At 36.4% G+C, this 14,525-nt stretch overlaps 1 protein-coding gene across 2 annotated transcripts in view; it reads left to right on the top strand.

The window, feature by feature from the left end:
* Positions 1-239: 239 nt before the first annotated feature.
* The window catches only part of LOC145286145 (chitinase-3-like protein 1), a 68,219-nt gene continuing 53,933 nt past the window's right edge, over positions 240-14,525 (top strand). Inside the window, exons 1-2 of one of the 2 annotated variants that reach the window (XM_080134874.1) lie at positions 240-260; positions 7,878-7,929. In XM_080134874.1, the coding sequence (XP_079991000.1) occupies positions 7,878-7,929 (52 nt within the window). In that variant the 5' untranslated portion in view covers positions 240-260. Of the gene's footprint in view, positions 261-306; positions 332-7,877; positions 7,930-14,525 lie in introns of those variants that run through there. The other variant, XM_080134873.1, reaches the window with a different exon arrangement.

Here is a 14,525-nt window from a genome sequence, read left to right as displayed (position 1 = left end):
TTAAACGCAAATTAAAAAGAAGTGCAGTTACTAAAAATTAAAGAAATGCAATACGTTTATATCTTTAATGTGTTTTGGTTTATTGTACTGCGATAGTTATCTGTTGTCAATAACCTCATTTTGAATATTTCATATAAGGGCCTTATCTGAAATACTTGCTTTTGTGAGACGTTTTTCTAGTGTCGGCCTTTCGTCGTAGCTTCCGTCGAGGAAATTGCACAATCAGCTGGGAAACGTGCACCTGGTCTTTGCTTCTTCCGGTAAGATTATATATATATATATTTTCTCAGATTAGAATATCTACAATCACAGTACGTTCAACATTGGAAAGGTAAGTTACATTTTCAAATACATTTTCATGGAGCCAATATAAAAATAGAAATAAAAAACAACAGGTTAAAATAACGTTTCGGAATATTTTGGAGAAAGGTTTTGATAATTTATCAAATTTGAATAATTCGGACTACTGTTCTGATCTTGGATATTATTCTCACAAAGTTTCGACCGATTTATCCTCCGACCTTCTTCGGATGCCTCTTGTCGAACCCAGGAATCTTTATGCTGAACTCCTATATATACGAGATTTCGAACTGAACTTAATCCACGGGGATAGTTTTTCTTGCTTTGTTAACCATGGCTGGTTAAAAGTCTTATGTAATTCTTAATTATATATATCACCCATGGCGTAATGAATAAAGTACTAAGTTATAATCAATTATAAGTGACGGTCTTCTGGGGGTTGGAGATTCAATCTTCAATACATGTTGTAAATAGTTGCGATACTCGGCAAATTTCTCATCAAATCTTTTATTCAGTTCATATATTAAATCCATTGCTCTTTCCGCTTCTTGCGAAAATTGGTTCTCTCTATTGCTCTAAATACCTTTTTCACACCCGAGGCTATTCTCTATCTCTACAAACCATGTATGGAGTATTGTGGTCATCTCTGGGTTGCTGAGTCTTTGAATTATGGCATGTGTTCTTCAGACTATTCTGATCCATTCCCTGATTCCTTCGTTTTAGCTCGTTTTACTCGTTGGTCTAGTCATCTCCATCAATTCGCAATTTTTATACTTCATTGTATCACAGCTGATGACGGAGACGACTAGACTAACGAGTCAAACGATCTAAAACAAAAAAAAAAGCAGGAAACAGATCAGACAATTCTGAAGAACACATGTCTTTACAGTATTTATGAACAGACTGAGACTAGCAACATCACGTTTGTGAGAGAGAGGTTTCAGAGAAGAAAAAAAAAGGGGGGGGGCAAATCAAATTACGGATGGGTTTTAAAAACCTTCAAATGGAACTAAGATTTATCTATTTATTTATTTCTATTTAACTTACTTGCTTATCAGTTTTAAAATGTCTTTACTTCGTGATTTCATTTATAATCGCCAATGTAATAATATCCAGGAAATAAAACCTCTCTCTCTCTCTCTCTCTCTCTCTCTCTCTCTCTCTCTCTCTCTCTCTCTCTCTCTCTCTCTCTCTCTCTCACGTGATTCACACACATCCGATCAACTGACCCCGACTTCCAGTCAAAGTGTCTACAATATAATTTACTCCCCCTCTCTCTCTCTCTCTCTCTCTCTCTCTCTCTCTCTCTTTCTCTGTGTGTGTGTGTGTGTGTGTGCATGTGTATGCGTAATGGTGCTATGTTCATTGGCTGTTTCTTAGTATAAATGCTGTTTGTCTAATATTTCAACTAGTCAGTTTAGAGACAGGAGAGAGTTATTTATAGAATTATAAAATATCATCATCATCATCATCACCATCATTCAAGATACCAGTTAATTTATCGCTTGTTCCCAGTGGTAATTGTTTTAGTCGTAAACAAATACATGATAACTGAATAGATCATTTAAATTTAAAATATGTATTAAAATAATAGTTCATGTATTTATTGTGTAATAGGTTGTTTCATCCATTTTCACGTGTTGATGCAAAAAAAAAAAAAAAAAAAACGTTGAAAAAGTTGCAAAGAACGCTCTCATCGTTGAGTCCTTGTTGTTGTTTTTGATCCACTGTGACGAAACGCGGTACCCACCACCTGAACGCGGCTTTCTTATTGATAAATATTCATGCAAGATGGTGGATATACCAATATCTTCAACTACTTTGTTATCTAACGCAATTTCAATTTACCATCTGCCAAAACTACAAATTGCAAATTGTGAAGTTTCATTGTTTTCCGGTACAGGTCGAAATTGGACGACATCGCCGTTCATTAGCATTTGTGTCTATATGACGATATTTAAAGAACATATCACCTCTTAAGCGTTTTTTCCTCGAACAGCACATAGTTTGAAGGCTTTAGTAGGTGTATTCCAATTCCTGCTTTAGCTGTTCATTTGAACCTGAAATCATAAAAATTGGTCAGTCATCTCATAAGATGTATAACAATAACATACTAAATTTTCAAAAGTTTACTATAATTTTAAATGCCTGTACAAAAAAAAGTCTGGAAACTTATTGAAGGGGCCTCATAAGTCTAATTACGCCTTGAGAAGAGGAGATATTGTAGTTAAACTAATTGGTTTTACTGCATATCAATTTTCCTGGGCCATTACACGTCATAGGAAGCAGGGAGTGTTAGTTAATGTGGCCACCCCGCCCTATTATGCTCCACGCTTTCTTATTTGTTTCGTTTTGTTTTTGCACAATTTTTTTACACAAAAATAATTTAACTTTTTTGGTATAATCCCGAAAATGCTGGGCAGATGTAAAATATTGTTTTCAAATATAATAAATAAGAATAATTATAAACTGATTTTTTTTTCTTTGCAAATAAATGTGTTTATTTACTCGGAAAATTTAATATGCAGTAAAAACCAGCTATTTTAATGAGTGTTGTGTCAGTAGTTAGTTTCATGGTCGGATAAAACAACTTGCCAATCGTTTTTTATTTTTTAATTTTTTGATTCGTGCATTCGAAAAATATAACAATCCTCACGCTCATTTTTAATCGAAAAGATGTACTAGCTCTATTATGATTATACAATACGTGTATGTTGCTCACAGGCGATAGTAAGTAAAATTTCTTTGAAGTCTGAATGACAATAAGTCTCATCAGATTTCTAGCACTCTCTTTTGACTTGTTGATAACAACTGCAAGTCATTTTGCATTACCACAACAGCCATTTACCATTTGATTTCTAGTTAGTGATGTGTATTAGTGTTCCCTTAAATTTGAGCGGTAACAATCATCCCGAATGTTCAGTACTCTTCACATCCTTTCAGTGAAGGTCTGGTTGGTGCTCTCTCCTCAATCTTTCCACTGACCTTTCACGGCTATTTCGTGTGGTTCTACTACATTTGTATTTTTTATTTAATTTACAATTCGTGGACGAAGGTAAATTTAATCGTTATTTGAATATAGAATGATTGAAAATAATGAATGGAATAAATAAAATTCGATAAGGTATGAGGACGGTTCTTACGGATTTGTTTGGATTTGAAGATGACCATGTCGTAGCTCTCAGAATAGCAATCCCGAGAAAACGTGCTCCTGGGATGAAACTGTTTGATGTTACACGGAAGAAGAAGAAGAAGAAGAAGAAGAAGAAGAAGAAGAAGAAGAAGAAGAAGAAGAAGAAGAAGAAAAAGAAGAAGAAGAAAAAGAAGAAGAAGAGTTACGTGCAATTGTGGAAGATAAATAAGTGTGTTTATTTTTAGTGGGTGGAGGGTTAAATTATCGGATTTCTAGCAGTAGGGGTATATGTTAGTGAAATTTTATACACATATGTATGCGTGCGTTCATTTCTATTCGCGCGCTAACTAGTGACCAAAGAATTAAAAAGATATAGAACATCTGAAAGGCCGGCTCGGAGGAAGAAATATTTGAAAATGAGCTATAAAGATGAGAACTTGATGTAATGGAAGATCCTGAAATCCCCTGAGAATGGATTACTCAGTCCATAAAAGACGTTAGAAAGCGGTAACCAGGCGGGGGTAAGTTAGTCTTGATACTATGGCATTAAAGACACGTTCGAGTGTCAATATCTTAATTGTTACATTGTACTGTTGTACAATAATAACTTGCTCTATGTATTGAGTCTCATTATTTTATACGAATTATATTCCCCCATGGATATATTAGATTGACGACGAAGGATTCGAGAAAGAATTCACATCCAATCTATATCAGATGAACGATGAAGGATTCGAGTACGAAATCAATAACAGATTAGCAGAAGAAGATTCGACTACGAACTTGCACCCAGAAAAATTTGTTCAGGATTTAAAAGGCGAATTTAATAAAATTTTTGCTGACCAACTTGATTGTTTCACGAAGACTAAAGTGAGATTCGAACTCAAAAGACAACGTAAAACAAGTATTTAAGCAAAAAAGAAAAGCCCCATTTTCATCGTTAGAAACAATAGACAAAGAATTAAAGAGATTGGAAGAAAATGGAATTATTAGTAAAGTAGACTACTCTTAATATATATCACCTACAGTTTATGTAAAAAAAGAAAAAAATCAGATAAGGGCATGCACGGACTACTCAACTGGTCTGAAAGAATATCTAAGGAATCACTCATATCCACTTTCTACACAAGATGGGAGATGTTTTCGAAGTTGGATGGGGGTAAAGTCTTCTCGAAATTTGATTTATCAGCAGCGTATCTACAATTCAAAGCAGTAGAAAGATTGTACAAAGTATTTAAGCATAAACACACATATACATGGTTATATAGATTAAAACGGTTGCATTTCGGTTTGAAAGTAGCACCGAGTCTGTTTTAGCACAGTATAGATCCGATGTTGTCTGGTCTGATCTGGAATACGCAATGGCATACTTAGACGACATATTAATAGAGAGTGGAAATTTCGAAGAAGACAAAAGCCGCGTGCGAGAAGTTTTAAAAATAATTGAGAAATACGGATTTTAGGTTGGATTTCGAAAAGTGCGAATTTTGTATGAACAAAATAGAAAATTTGATTAAAATAATCAATTATGAAGGAAGAAGACCGAACCCAAAAAGAACGGAAGCCATAAAAATATGTCTATTCCGAATTACATAACTTTACCACAATTTATATATTCCTAATATGTACGAATTGAGAGCGCCATTGAATAAATTGTCGAGTAAAATTAAGAAATGGTTCTGAACGAAGGGCAATAAAATAAAAAAGTGCTTATTATCGGATTTAGATTTAGCATAATACGATCCGAAAAAAGGAACTAATTATACCAGCAGACGCAATTGATTATGGCATAAGGGCCGTGACCTACATAAACTTAAGGATGGAGTAAGAAAACCTATAGCTCATGCTTCAAGAGTTTTACTATCTGCGAAGAGAAACTATAGTCAAATTGAGAAGGAGGGACTCGCAATAATGTATGCTGCGAAATTGCATAGATTTATTCATGAAAAAACATTCATTCTACAAATTGATCATAAATTATTATTGTGGATTTTTGGACCGAAAAAAAGGTGTTCTACCCATTACAAAGATGGAGTGTGATTTTATTAAATTACAACTCCAAAATACAAGAAAATCGCATACGCAGATGATCTTTCGGAATTAATCCCGGAAAACACGGAACTGTTGGAAAAAACCGTGATTGCATCACTGAAAGAAGAAAACGAACTAACAGAAGTATTGATTAACACCGTCAGCGAATTACCAGTTACGCTGGACAAAATTTAAAAAGCAGCTAGAACGGACGATTACATAACAAAGTAAGATGAAATGAGAAGGATAAAAAACTAAAGGTATCACCATTTTCAATTTGTGACGAAACGTTAATGTTTGAGCAGAGGGTAGTAATACCACGCGTTCTACGAAAGAATGTTCGGAAATAGTTTCATTTGGGACATTCGTGTATATCCAGAATGAAATCACTAATGAGAAGTTTTAAATGGACCAAGATGTTAAGGATTTGGTGAGACATTGTAAAGGTGTCAACTAGCAGCCAAATCACCGCTAGTAAGAACTCAATTCTGGCCAAAGAAAGATATCTCTTGGTCACACATTCATATAGACTACGCAGGGTCATTAAATGGATATTATTAATTAGTGATCATAGATAGCTACTCTAAAAGGCCAGAGATTTTCAAATATAAACACCCAACAGTTGCAAATACGATAAGAGCGCTAAACGAAGTGTTTAGTCGACTGGGATTACCGAATAACATAGTAAATAACAATGGTAAATATCTACCCTGACACAGTTGTTGACTAAAGCCATGACGCCATTTTTTTTTTTTTTTTTTTTTTTTTTTTTGTAATCCTAAACATGTATACATATATTTTCTGCTAATAATTTCCAGGACCCTTTTTATTTCTGTCTCTAACCCGACAAATGAAAACAAATCTATAACCATTTCGCATATTCTCTGTCTTTCAACATTAGTAAAGACGTTGATAGTCTTTCTCTACTCTGTTTTCGTGGTAGTTGCTCGACTGAGCTTCAATCTCCATCCCTTTCTTGTAAAACACTCACAGAAAAAACTCGTCTACCTACAACCGCTATAAATAGTTTTCCTTTCTTCCGCTGTGCACTTGCTGCTAAACGGAACTTCTGTGAGCTGATTTCCTATTCAAGGATTATCTGTCTGTGGAACACAATACCACAGAGCTTCTTCCTAGCTGACTACAACATAGTTGTTTTCAAGTCTAATGTAAACAAAATTCTTGAGTCATCCTCTTGAATAAGTTTGGGTCATCGTCTACATTTTCGCAGATCTCCATGACAAATGCATTAACCCTTGTCCTCGGATAGTATTTGGGCTTTGATAAGCGGTGACTCATTAGTACAAAAATACCAGCTTTTTCAACAACTATTTTTTGTAATCGTTGTTGAGCATCATTCATTTCGTAGTAGATGATTCATTGTTGGCATTCGTTTCCCCGATATTTTTTCTAGTTAGAATTCTTTCTAGAAAGACATAGGATGCTTACGGGAAGGACCACGTGAAGGTTGCCAACATCCCCAAGTGAAAGTGTTTCTGTGGAACAAATTGAACTTGGCACACCCAGGTTGTCAGTCCGTGTCGTTAATCACTTAGTTACTGTCACTTTGTTATTGTTGTTGTTGTTCTTATGGTGGTGGTGATGGGGGGGTGTATACTGATTTGTACTGCAAGTTTTCTTGCTGGTCCCCAAGTTTTGTTTTTGTTTTTGTTTGTTTGTTTGTTTGTTCCGTTCGAGGACGCCAAAGAAAAGGCACGTGTCACACTGAAATTCGATACATTAAAACAAAATGTTAAATATCCACAGAATGAATAGATTTTAAACGCAAAACACACTAAATGATAAATCAATCTACAAATTTAACTAAACGTATTTCATCAACTTTTTTTAAGTGGATTAATTTTGTAAATTCGATACTTGTTGACGGATTGATTTTTCTTTCGTATTCCGTTTTAAGCTAAAAACAATATTACGTATTTAATTGTCGTGTTTAAAATCGTAATGTAATTACGAAAATTCATTGAGTTGAACGTTATAGTAAAAAGTAATTTTTACGGAAAATTGAGCAAAATTGTAATTTTCTTAGATGTTATTAAAGGAGACAGTGAAGAGTTCACACACAGGGGATATAACTCGGAACGCATATTTTTCATTACCAACATTTGTAGCCGATAGCGACGAGCTTTTTTTTCTTTCTTTTTTTTTTACTAAAACAAAATAGCAGTTGTTCTACACGATGAATTTTCGTAATTTTTTTATCTATCACTATTTTCGACATAACAAGTAAGTACGTAATGTTTTTTTGTTTAAAACGACATATTTTTTAAAGTCGATCTGTCGACTCTATCCCGACAAGCATCGTAATTTTTTTATTCTTTATCATCTATTTTTATTTATTTATTTATTTATTTATCTATTTATTTATTTATTTATTTATTCGTTTACTTTTCAGATGTTTTTACTAATAATGTTCGGTGCGGCCATCGCCGCCGTCACATCTACGGGTAAGTACATAATCACATTTTTGTACTTTAAGTTCAAACGAGCTAAGAACACTGAGTTACCTGAGATTAATAATAAAAATAATTAAAGGGCAATCCAACATATGAACTGATTCTAATTGTAGATCTAAAAGTGGTTTGATCTCATTTCTTCTTGGGCAATGAGAGAAAATAATGAGTCTGCAAATATTACAAACTGTTTTTCTAGTAATACCTTTATGAGATCAATTACCATGTTTAGTGCTAGCATTTCTGCAGTAAAAATAAACCTTGTAGCAACCACTATGCCCGGCCGGAATAAATGCCCGGCAGGAACATTTCACAGCGATCACCGCTTTGAAACCCCCACGCGTATAATGACGATGTGATCCGACCGCCGCACACATAAAAGAAAGGAAGTATGTTACGCTCCCTCGCTGAAACGTTCGAGATAGCCTGTATATAAACATCTATCCGCCAAAATCAAATCTCTTTTTCCTCTTCAATTTCACAAGTTCGACACGTGTTCAAGTAAATTCCGTCTGCGGGAGACGTTAAAACCCCCGCCATAATTTTACGCGCAAATTATAAAATCAGTGATTTCAAGCCGTGTGCTATTCTAAAAAAATCCTTACTTCATTAATCCTTCATTATGAACATTCAACGCAAGAAAGCACTTATGTTGGAACAATCTAAAGTAATATTCCTAACAGGTAAATAAATGTTGTTTATTTTATACTAGCCTGGGTGCCCGGCGTTGCCTGGGTGTTTGGGGGTGTGTGTTGAGCAAAAACAATTTTTTTTTTTTAATTGGTAGACGGCAGGACGGCTTGAACCCGTACTGCGAAGGAGGAAAAGAACGTGAAAAAAACAAAACGTGACGTCTTTGCCGTTGTGCCCATCGCCAAACCAGAAGTGGCGAAGGTTTAAATTAAGGCTAGTCAATCGAAAAGAGGGGATGACTTTCGAAAATATCGGCGAAAAAAGCGACCCCCACCTTGTAGAAAAGTGTCCATTTGAGAGTGAAGGAATTAATGTTTTTAGTCAATTTTTCGATATTTGTCGTCTGAAGGGTCAAGCTTCAAAACGATACCGATCTCGTAAAAATCCGTCACATCTGTCGAAAGTTTTAGGCAGCCATACATACATACATACATACATACATACATACATACATACATACATACATACATACATACATTTAACAGACAGGTGGGATTTATATTATAGATTAATTCAGCAACTTCGTGTTCTTTGTCGAGTGCTATTATTTTCCAGATTTCGTATGTATTTCTTTATGTAAGGATGTAGATTGGCGAGTCCTTTTTATTAATCGGCGATCCGGTTAAATTTATCTGTAGTGGTTCCGTAACTACACTCCTACAATTGGTGACTCCCAACTTCAATGAAAATAGCAAGACGCAACCTCATCCTATCAGACATCCTACAACCTCTCGGCTAACCTTATAGTTTTAAGTTTGTAAACACTGATGGCTGCTGCTCCAACTTTATCTTTAGACCCATTTGTATACATTGCTATACATCTCAAAAGCATGTGGACCTGATCTTATCCCAGCTGTGCTATTAAAAAAGTGCTCAGCCGAAGTAGCTTCAGTTCTCTCCAAACTCTACAACAAATGCCTTAATGAAGCTTGCTTTCCGGTCTGTTGGAAAACTGCTTCTGTTGTACCAGTATTCAAGAATTCTGGCGAAAGGACAGACCCATCAAATTATCGCCCCATTAGCCTCCTCCCACTTTTTGCCAAAATATTTGAGACCATAATTAACCATGCTCTAGTCCATCATCTTACAGATGCTAAACTACTGACTGACAAACAATATGGATTTAGACAAGCCCGTTCCACAGCAGACATCCTAACTGTGATCTCTGAACGTATATACCATTCACTGGACAACGCAGGGGAGGGCAGAGCAGTAGCTCTAGATATATCTAAGGCTTTTGACAGGGTATGGCATGAGGGTCTCCTCAGTAAAATCAGATCATACGGTATCACTGGTAGAATACTTAACATAATTAAATCCTTCTTAGATAAGAGAAAAATCCAGGTTGTCCTCGACGGTCGTACATCTAAACAATATGATATAAATGCGGGGGTGCCCCAGGGTTCTATCCTTGGACCTCTATTGTTCCTGATGTTGCTGATGACACTACACTCTATGGCAGGCACGACAGGAAGACGAATGAACACATTTCTAAAGAAATGGCAGAAACACTAGAGGAAGACCTCCAATCTGTAGTGGAATGGGGACAAAAGTGGTTGGTCGCGTTCAATGCTGCCCAGACTAAACTAGTTTCATTCAATAATTACAAGAAACCCTCTCTACCACCCATAGCAATGGCCAACGACTCTTTATCTGAAAGTCCATCTTTCAAACTCCTTGGCCTAACGTTCACAGGAAACATGAGTTGGAACAATTACATTGAAGGCATTGCCAGGGCCGCTGCAAGAAAGGTGGGCTCTCTCTACCGTGCTAGAAATCTACTAACACCCGAAAGTATCCTGTACCTCTATAAGGCCACCATTCGCCCATGTATGGAGTATTGCTGCCACATCTGGGCTGGTGCATCTGCTACTAGTCTCTCGCTCCTTGACAAGGTTCAAAAGAGAGTCGCAAACCTGATAGGCCCTGAACTGGCATCTAAGCTTCAGCCTCTGTCCCATCGACGAAGTGTTGCATCCCTCTGCCTTTTCTACAAGTATTTTAGTGGTGAATGCTCTGACGAACTGCAATCACTTGTGCCCCCACGACGTGTGCACCCTCGACAAACCCGACAGGCTACTAAATCCCACCCCCACACTGTAGAGATCCCTAGATGCAAAAGATCTTTTTACTCCAATAGTTTCTTCCCCAGAACCGCTAGACTCTGGAATTCCATCCCAGGTCCCTGCTTCCCCAACAGTACTGACGTGCAGAAGTTCAAGTGTAACGTGAACCGACACCTTGCTGCCCAAAGCCCTACATAGTACCCCAGTAGTTGTTGCCCCTGATAGTAGCCCCCTACACCAAAGTGGCAATTTGCCTTGTTTGGGGTGAAAATGTAATAAAAAAAAAAAATTAAAAAAAATCTTATGTATTTCTCTCCAAGTTCTCCAAATGTGTATTGGTATTCGCCCTTCCCGGCTTTACACTCTCTTTGCGAAGGGGTTAGCTTGTCATTGTTCGCATGAGGAATACTGACGGGGATGCTCATGCATTGAGGGGGGGTAGTGTGCACCAGACCTTGTCTAACCTCTTAGAAAGAGAGTAAATGAAATACAGTGGAAATTTACACGAAAGTTTTGAGGTGAAAGAAAATTCAGATTTTTCCAAAATTCCTCATTAAATCTCAAAATGGTAAATGCATTCTATCCGTTTGACTTCTTGTTAGATGATGCCACGTGATACAATTCATTTTATGTTTGTACCTACGTTATAAGCGTCGACATATATTTCAAAAATTGAGATCGTTTGTATTTGATGAGTAATCTGATTTCGCTAAGGTAAAAAAAAAAATAGTTCCATTTTAAAATGAATTGTTCAAACATCAAATTATGTAATCCCATCGAAATAAAACAATTTTTAACAAATACTTTTCAAAAAATGGCATTCGTTTTATTAATTTGAAGAATATTTTGCTGGCAATTATTTTATAGTAAGAAACCTATCTCTCTCTATGTGTGTGTCTCTCTCTCATATATATATGTGTGTGTGTGTGTGTGTGTGTGTGTGTGTGTGTGTGTGTGTGTGTGTGTGTGTGTGTGGTAATAAATAAAGAAAATATACGACAATTAAAAGTAGTACTCCAAGCACACGCGTGTTAAGATATAATTAACTATTAATGCAACACATTAAAAAAAAAGGTACGTCACCTATGCAAACAAAACAATAGAACAGGAAATAGAAGTAGTCAAACCTTGTTTGAGTGAAGCTCGGCTATTGGTATAATTTTAAAAAATAGATTCTTGTCGAACGACATTGTAAATTCCAACCTGTTCAGTTCAGTTCTCAGAACTCGACTCCCTGCCATCTCGACTTCAGGTTTTTATTACGTCATTGATATGCAAATTAATGCTTATAAAACTACATTTACCCCCTGATCCTTAAAGATCACCTCATAACTCCGTGCCAAGATCGGCAATCACATGAACTTCAAACACTGCTAAACACTACTAGCCTCTACAAACACTGATCGACACTACTAACCTCTCAGAACACTGATAGAAACTACTCGCCTCTCAAAACACAGCGAGACACTACTAGCTTCTCAAAACACTGCTAGACGTTACTAGACTCTCAAATCACTGCTAGACACTACTAGACTTTCAAAATACTACTAGACTCTACCAGCCTCTAAAAACATTGCTAGACACTACTAGCCTCTAAAACCCTTCTAGACACTACTAGCCTCTAAAATCACTGCAAAAAACTACTAGCTTCTCGAAACACTTCCAGACATTACTAGACTCTCAGAATACTGCTAGACACTACTAGCCTCTTAAAACACTGCTAGACACTATTAGCCTCTAAAACCACTGCTAGACTTTACTAGCCTCTAAGTACACTGCAAGACACTACTAGACTTTCAAAATACTGCTAGACTCTTGTAGACTTTCAGAACACTGCTAGACTCTACTAGCATCTTTAAACATTCCTAGACACTACTAGCCTTTAAAAACCCTGCTAGACACTACTAGCCTCCCAAAACACTGCTAGAAATTACTAACATTTCAAAACATGGCTTGATACTACTAGCTTCTCAAAACACTGCTAGACACTACTAGAATCTCAAAATACTACTAGACACTACTAGCCTCTCAGAACACTGCTAGACACTACTAGCCTCTTAAAACACTGCTAGACAGTACTAGCTTCTCAAAATACTGCTAGACATAACTAGCCTCTTAGAACACTGATAAACACTATTAGCCTCTAAAAACACTGCTAGACACTACAAGGCTCTCAAAACACTGCTAGACACTACTAGACTCTAAGAACACGGCTAGACTCTACTAGCCTCTAAAAACACTGCTAGACACTACTAGCCTCTCGAAACACTGCTAAAAACTACTAGCTTTTCGAAACACTACAAGACACTACTAGACTCTCAAAACACTGCTAGGCACTACTAGCCTCTTAAAACACTGTTTGACACTACTAGACTCTAAAAAACCTGTTAGACTTTACTAGCCTCTCAAAACAATGCTAAACACTACTAGCTTCTCAAAATATTGCTAGACACTACTAGCCTCTCAGAACACTGCTAGACTCTACTAGACTCTCAGAACACTGCTAGAGATTACTAACCTTTCAAAATATTGCTAGACACTACTAGCTTCTCCAAACACTGCTAGACACTATTAGCTTCTCCAAATACTGCTAGACACTACTAGCCTCACAGAACACTGATAGACACTTTTAGCCCCTAAAAACACTGATAGACTCTACTAGCCTCTAAAACTCCTGTTAGACACTACTAGTCTTTAAAACCCTGCTAGACACTACTAGCCTTGCAAAACACTGCTAGACACTACTAGCTTCTCAAAAGACTGCTAGACACTACTAGCCTCTCAGAACACTACTAGACACTATTAGTCTCTAAAAACACTGCTAGGTACTATTTGCTTCTCAAAACATTGCCAGACACTACTTGCTTCTCAAACACTGCTAGACTTTATTAGCCTATCAAAAAAACTGCTGTGCTAGCTTCCCAAACACTGCTAGACTTTAATAGCTTCCTAAACACAAAAAGTCAATCGAATCGTAATTCTCTATTATGTGACGACGATTAGAAAAACGACTGAATCGGATTACATTTAAACTTTCCATTTCTCGACATTTTAAATTTTTTAAAATTCGGCGCAACTTGTTTAATATTTCCATTTTTTCGATGCTTTCAACTTTCAAAAATACCACTTTTATCTCAGTCAGATCAACTTTATATTTTACGCTGAGATAGCTTATAATTTAAAAAATTCTTGTCAGCATTTGTACGACATTGTAAATTCTGACTTGTTCAGTTCGGTTCTAAAAACTCGACACCCTGCCATCCTGACTTCAGGTTTTTTATTACATCATTTTGATATGAAGCCTCACTGATATGCAAATTAATGCATGTCCTACTACATTGGCTGATGAATACATTAAACTGACGGCGAGAATAACAATCAATCTGATTGGTTAGTAGCTAAGTATACCAAGGTAATCAAAATGGTAAACTTAAAATATTATAAATATTAAAGAGTTAATATTTACAAGTAAAATAAAATTAATTAATCATTTGTTCATATATATATATATTAGACATTAAGGGGAGATTATAGATAGATATTTAAATACCCGTTCACATACACTTTTCCCGATAAAGTTAGAACTCAGAATTAGATAGAATCGAGCAATTGCATCGACAACAGACAACGCCAGACTCAAAGTGGGTTTCGATGTACTGCATCTCATCAGTGACGTGCTCCAACACAGGCGCGAACCCAGGCTGTCGCACTCCTAAAGTGTGCGACCTAATCATATGGACTACGGCGCAATCCATTGGCTATACCTCGATTTTTTTTTAAATTCTTATATTTTTATCCAGTTCTACATTATACAATGTGACAAGCAACGCG

This window comes from Euprymna scolopes, chromosome 10 (genome assembly GCF_053919585.1).
Source record: "Euprymna scolopes isolate OS-2025 chromosome 10, ASM5391958v1, whole genome shotgun sequence".
NCBI classification, from domain to species: Eukaryota; Metazoa; Mollusca; class Cephalopoda; order Sepiida; family Sepiolidae; genus Euprymna; species Euprymna scolopes.
Note: the sequence above shows the minus strand (reverse complement) of the source record. Positions and strands in the feature narration are given on the sequence as shown.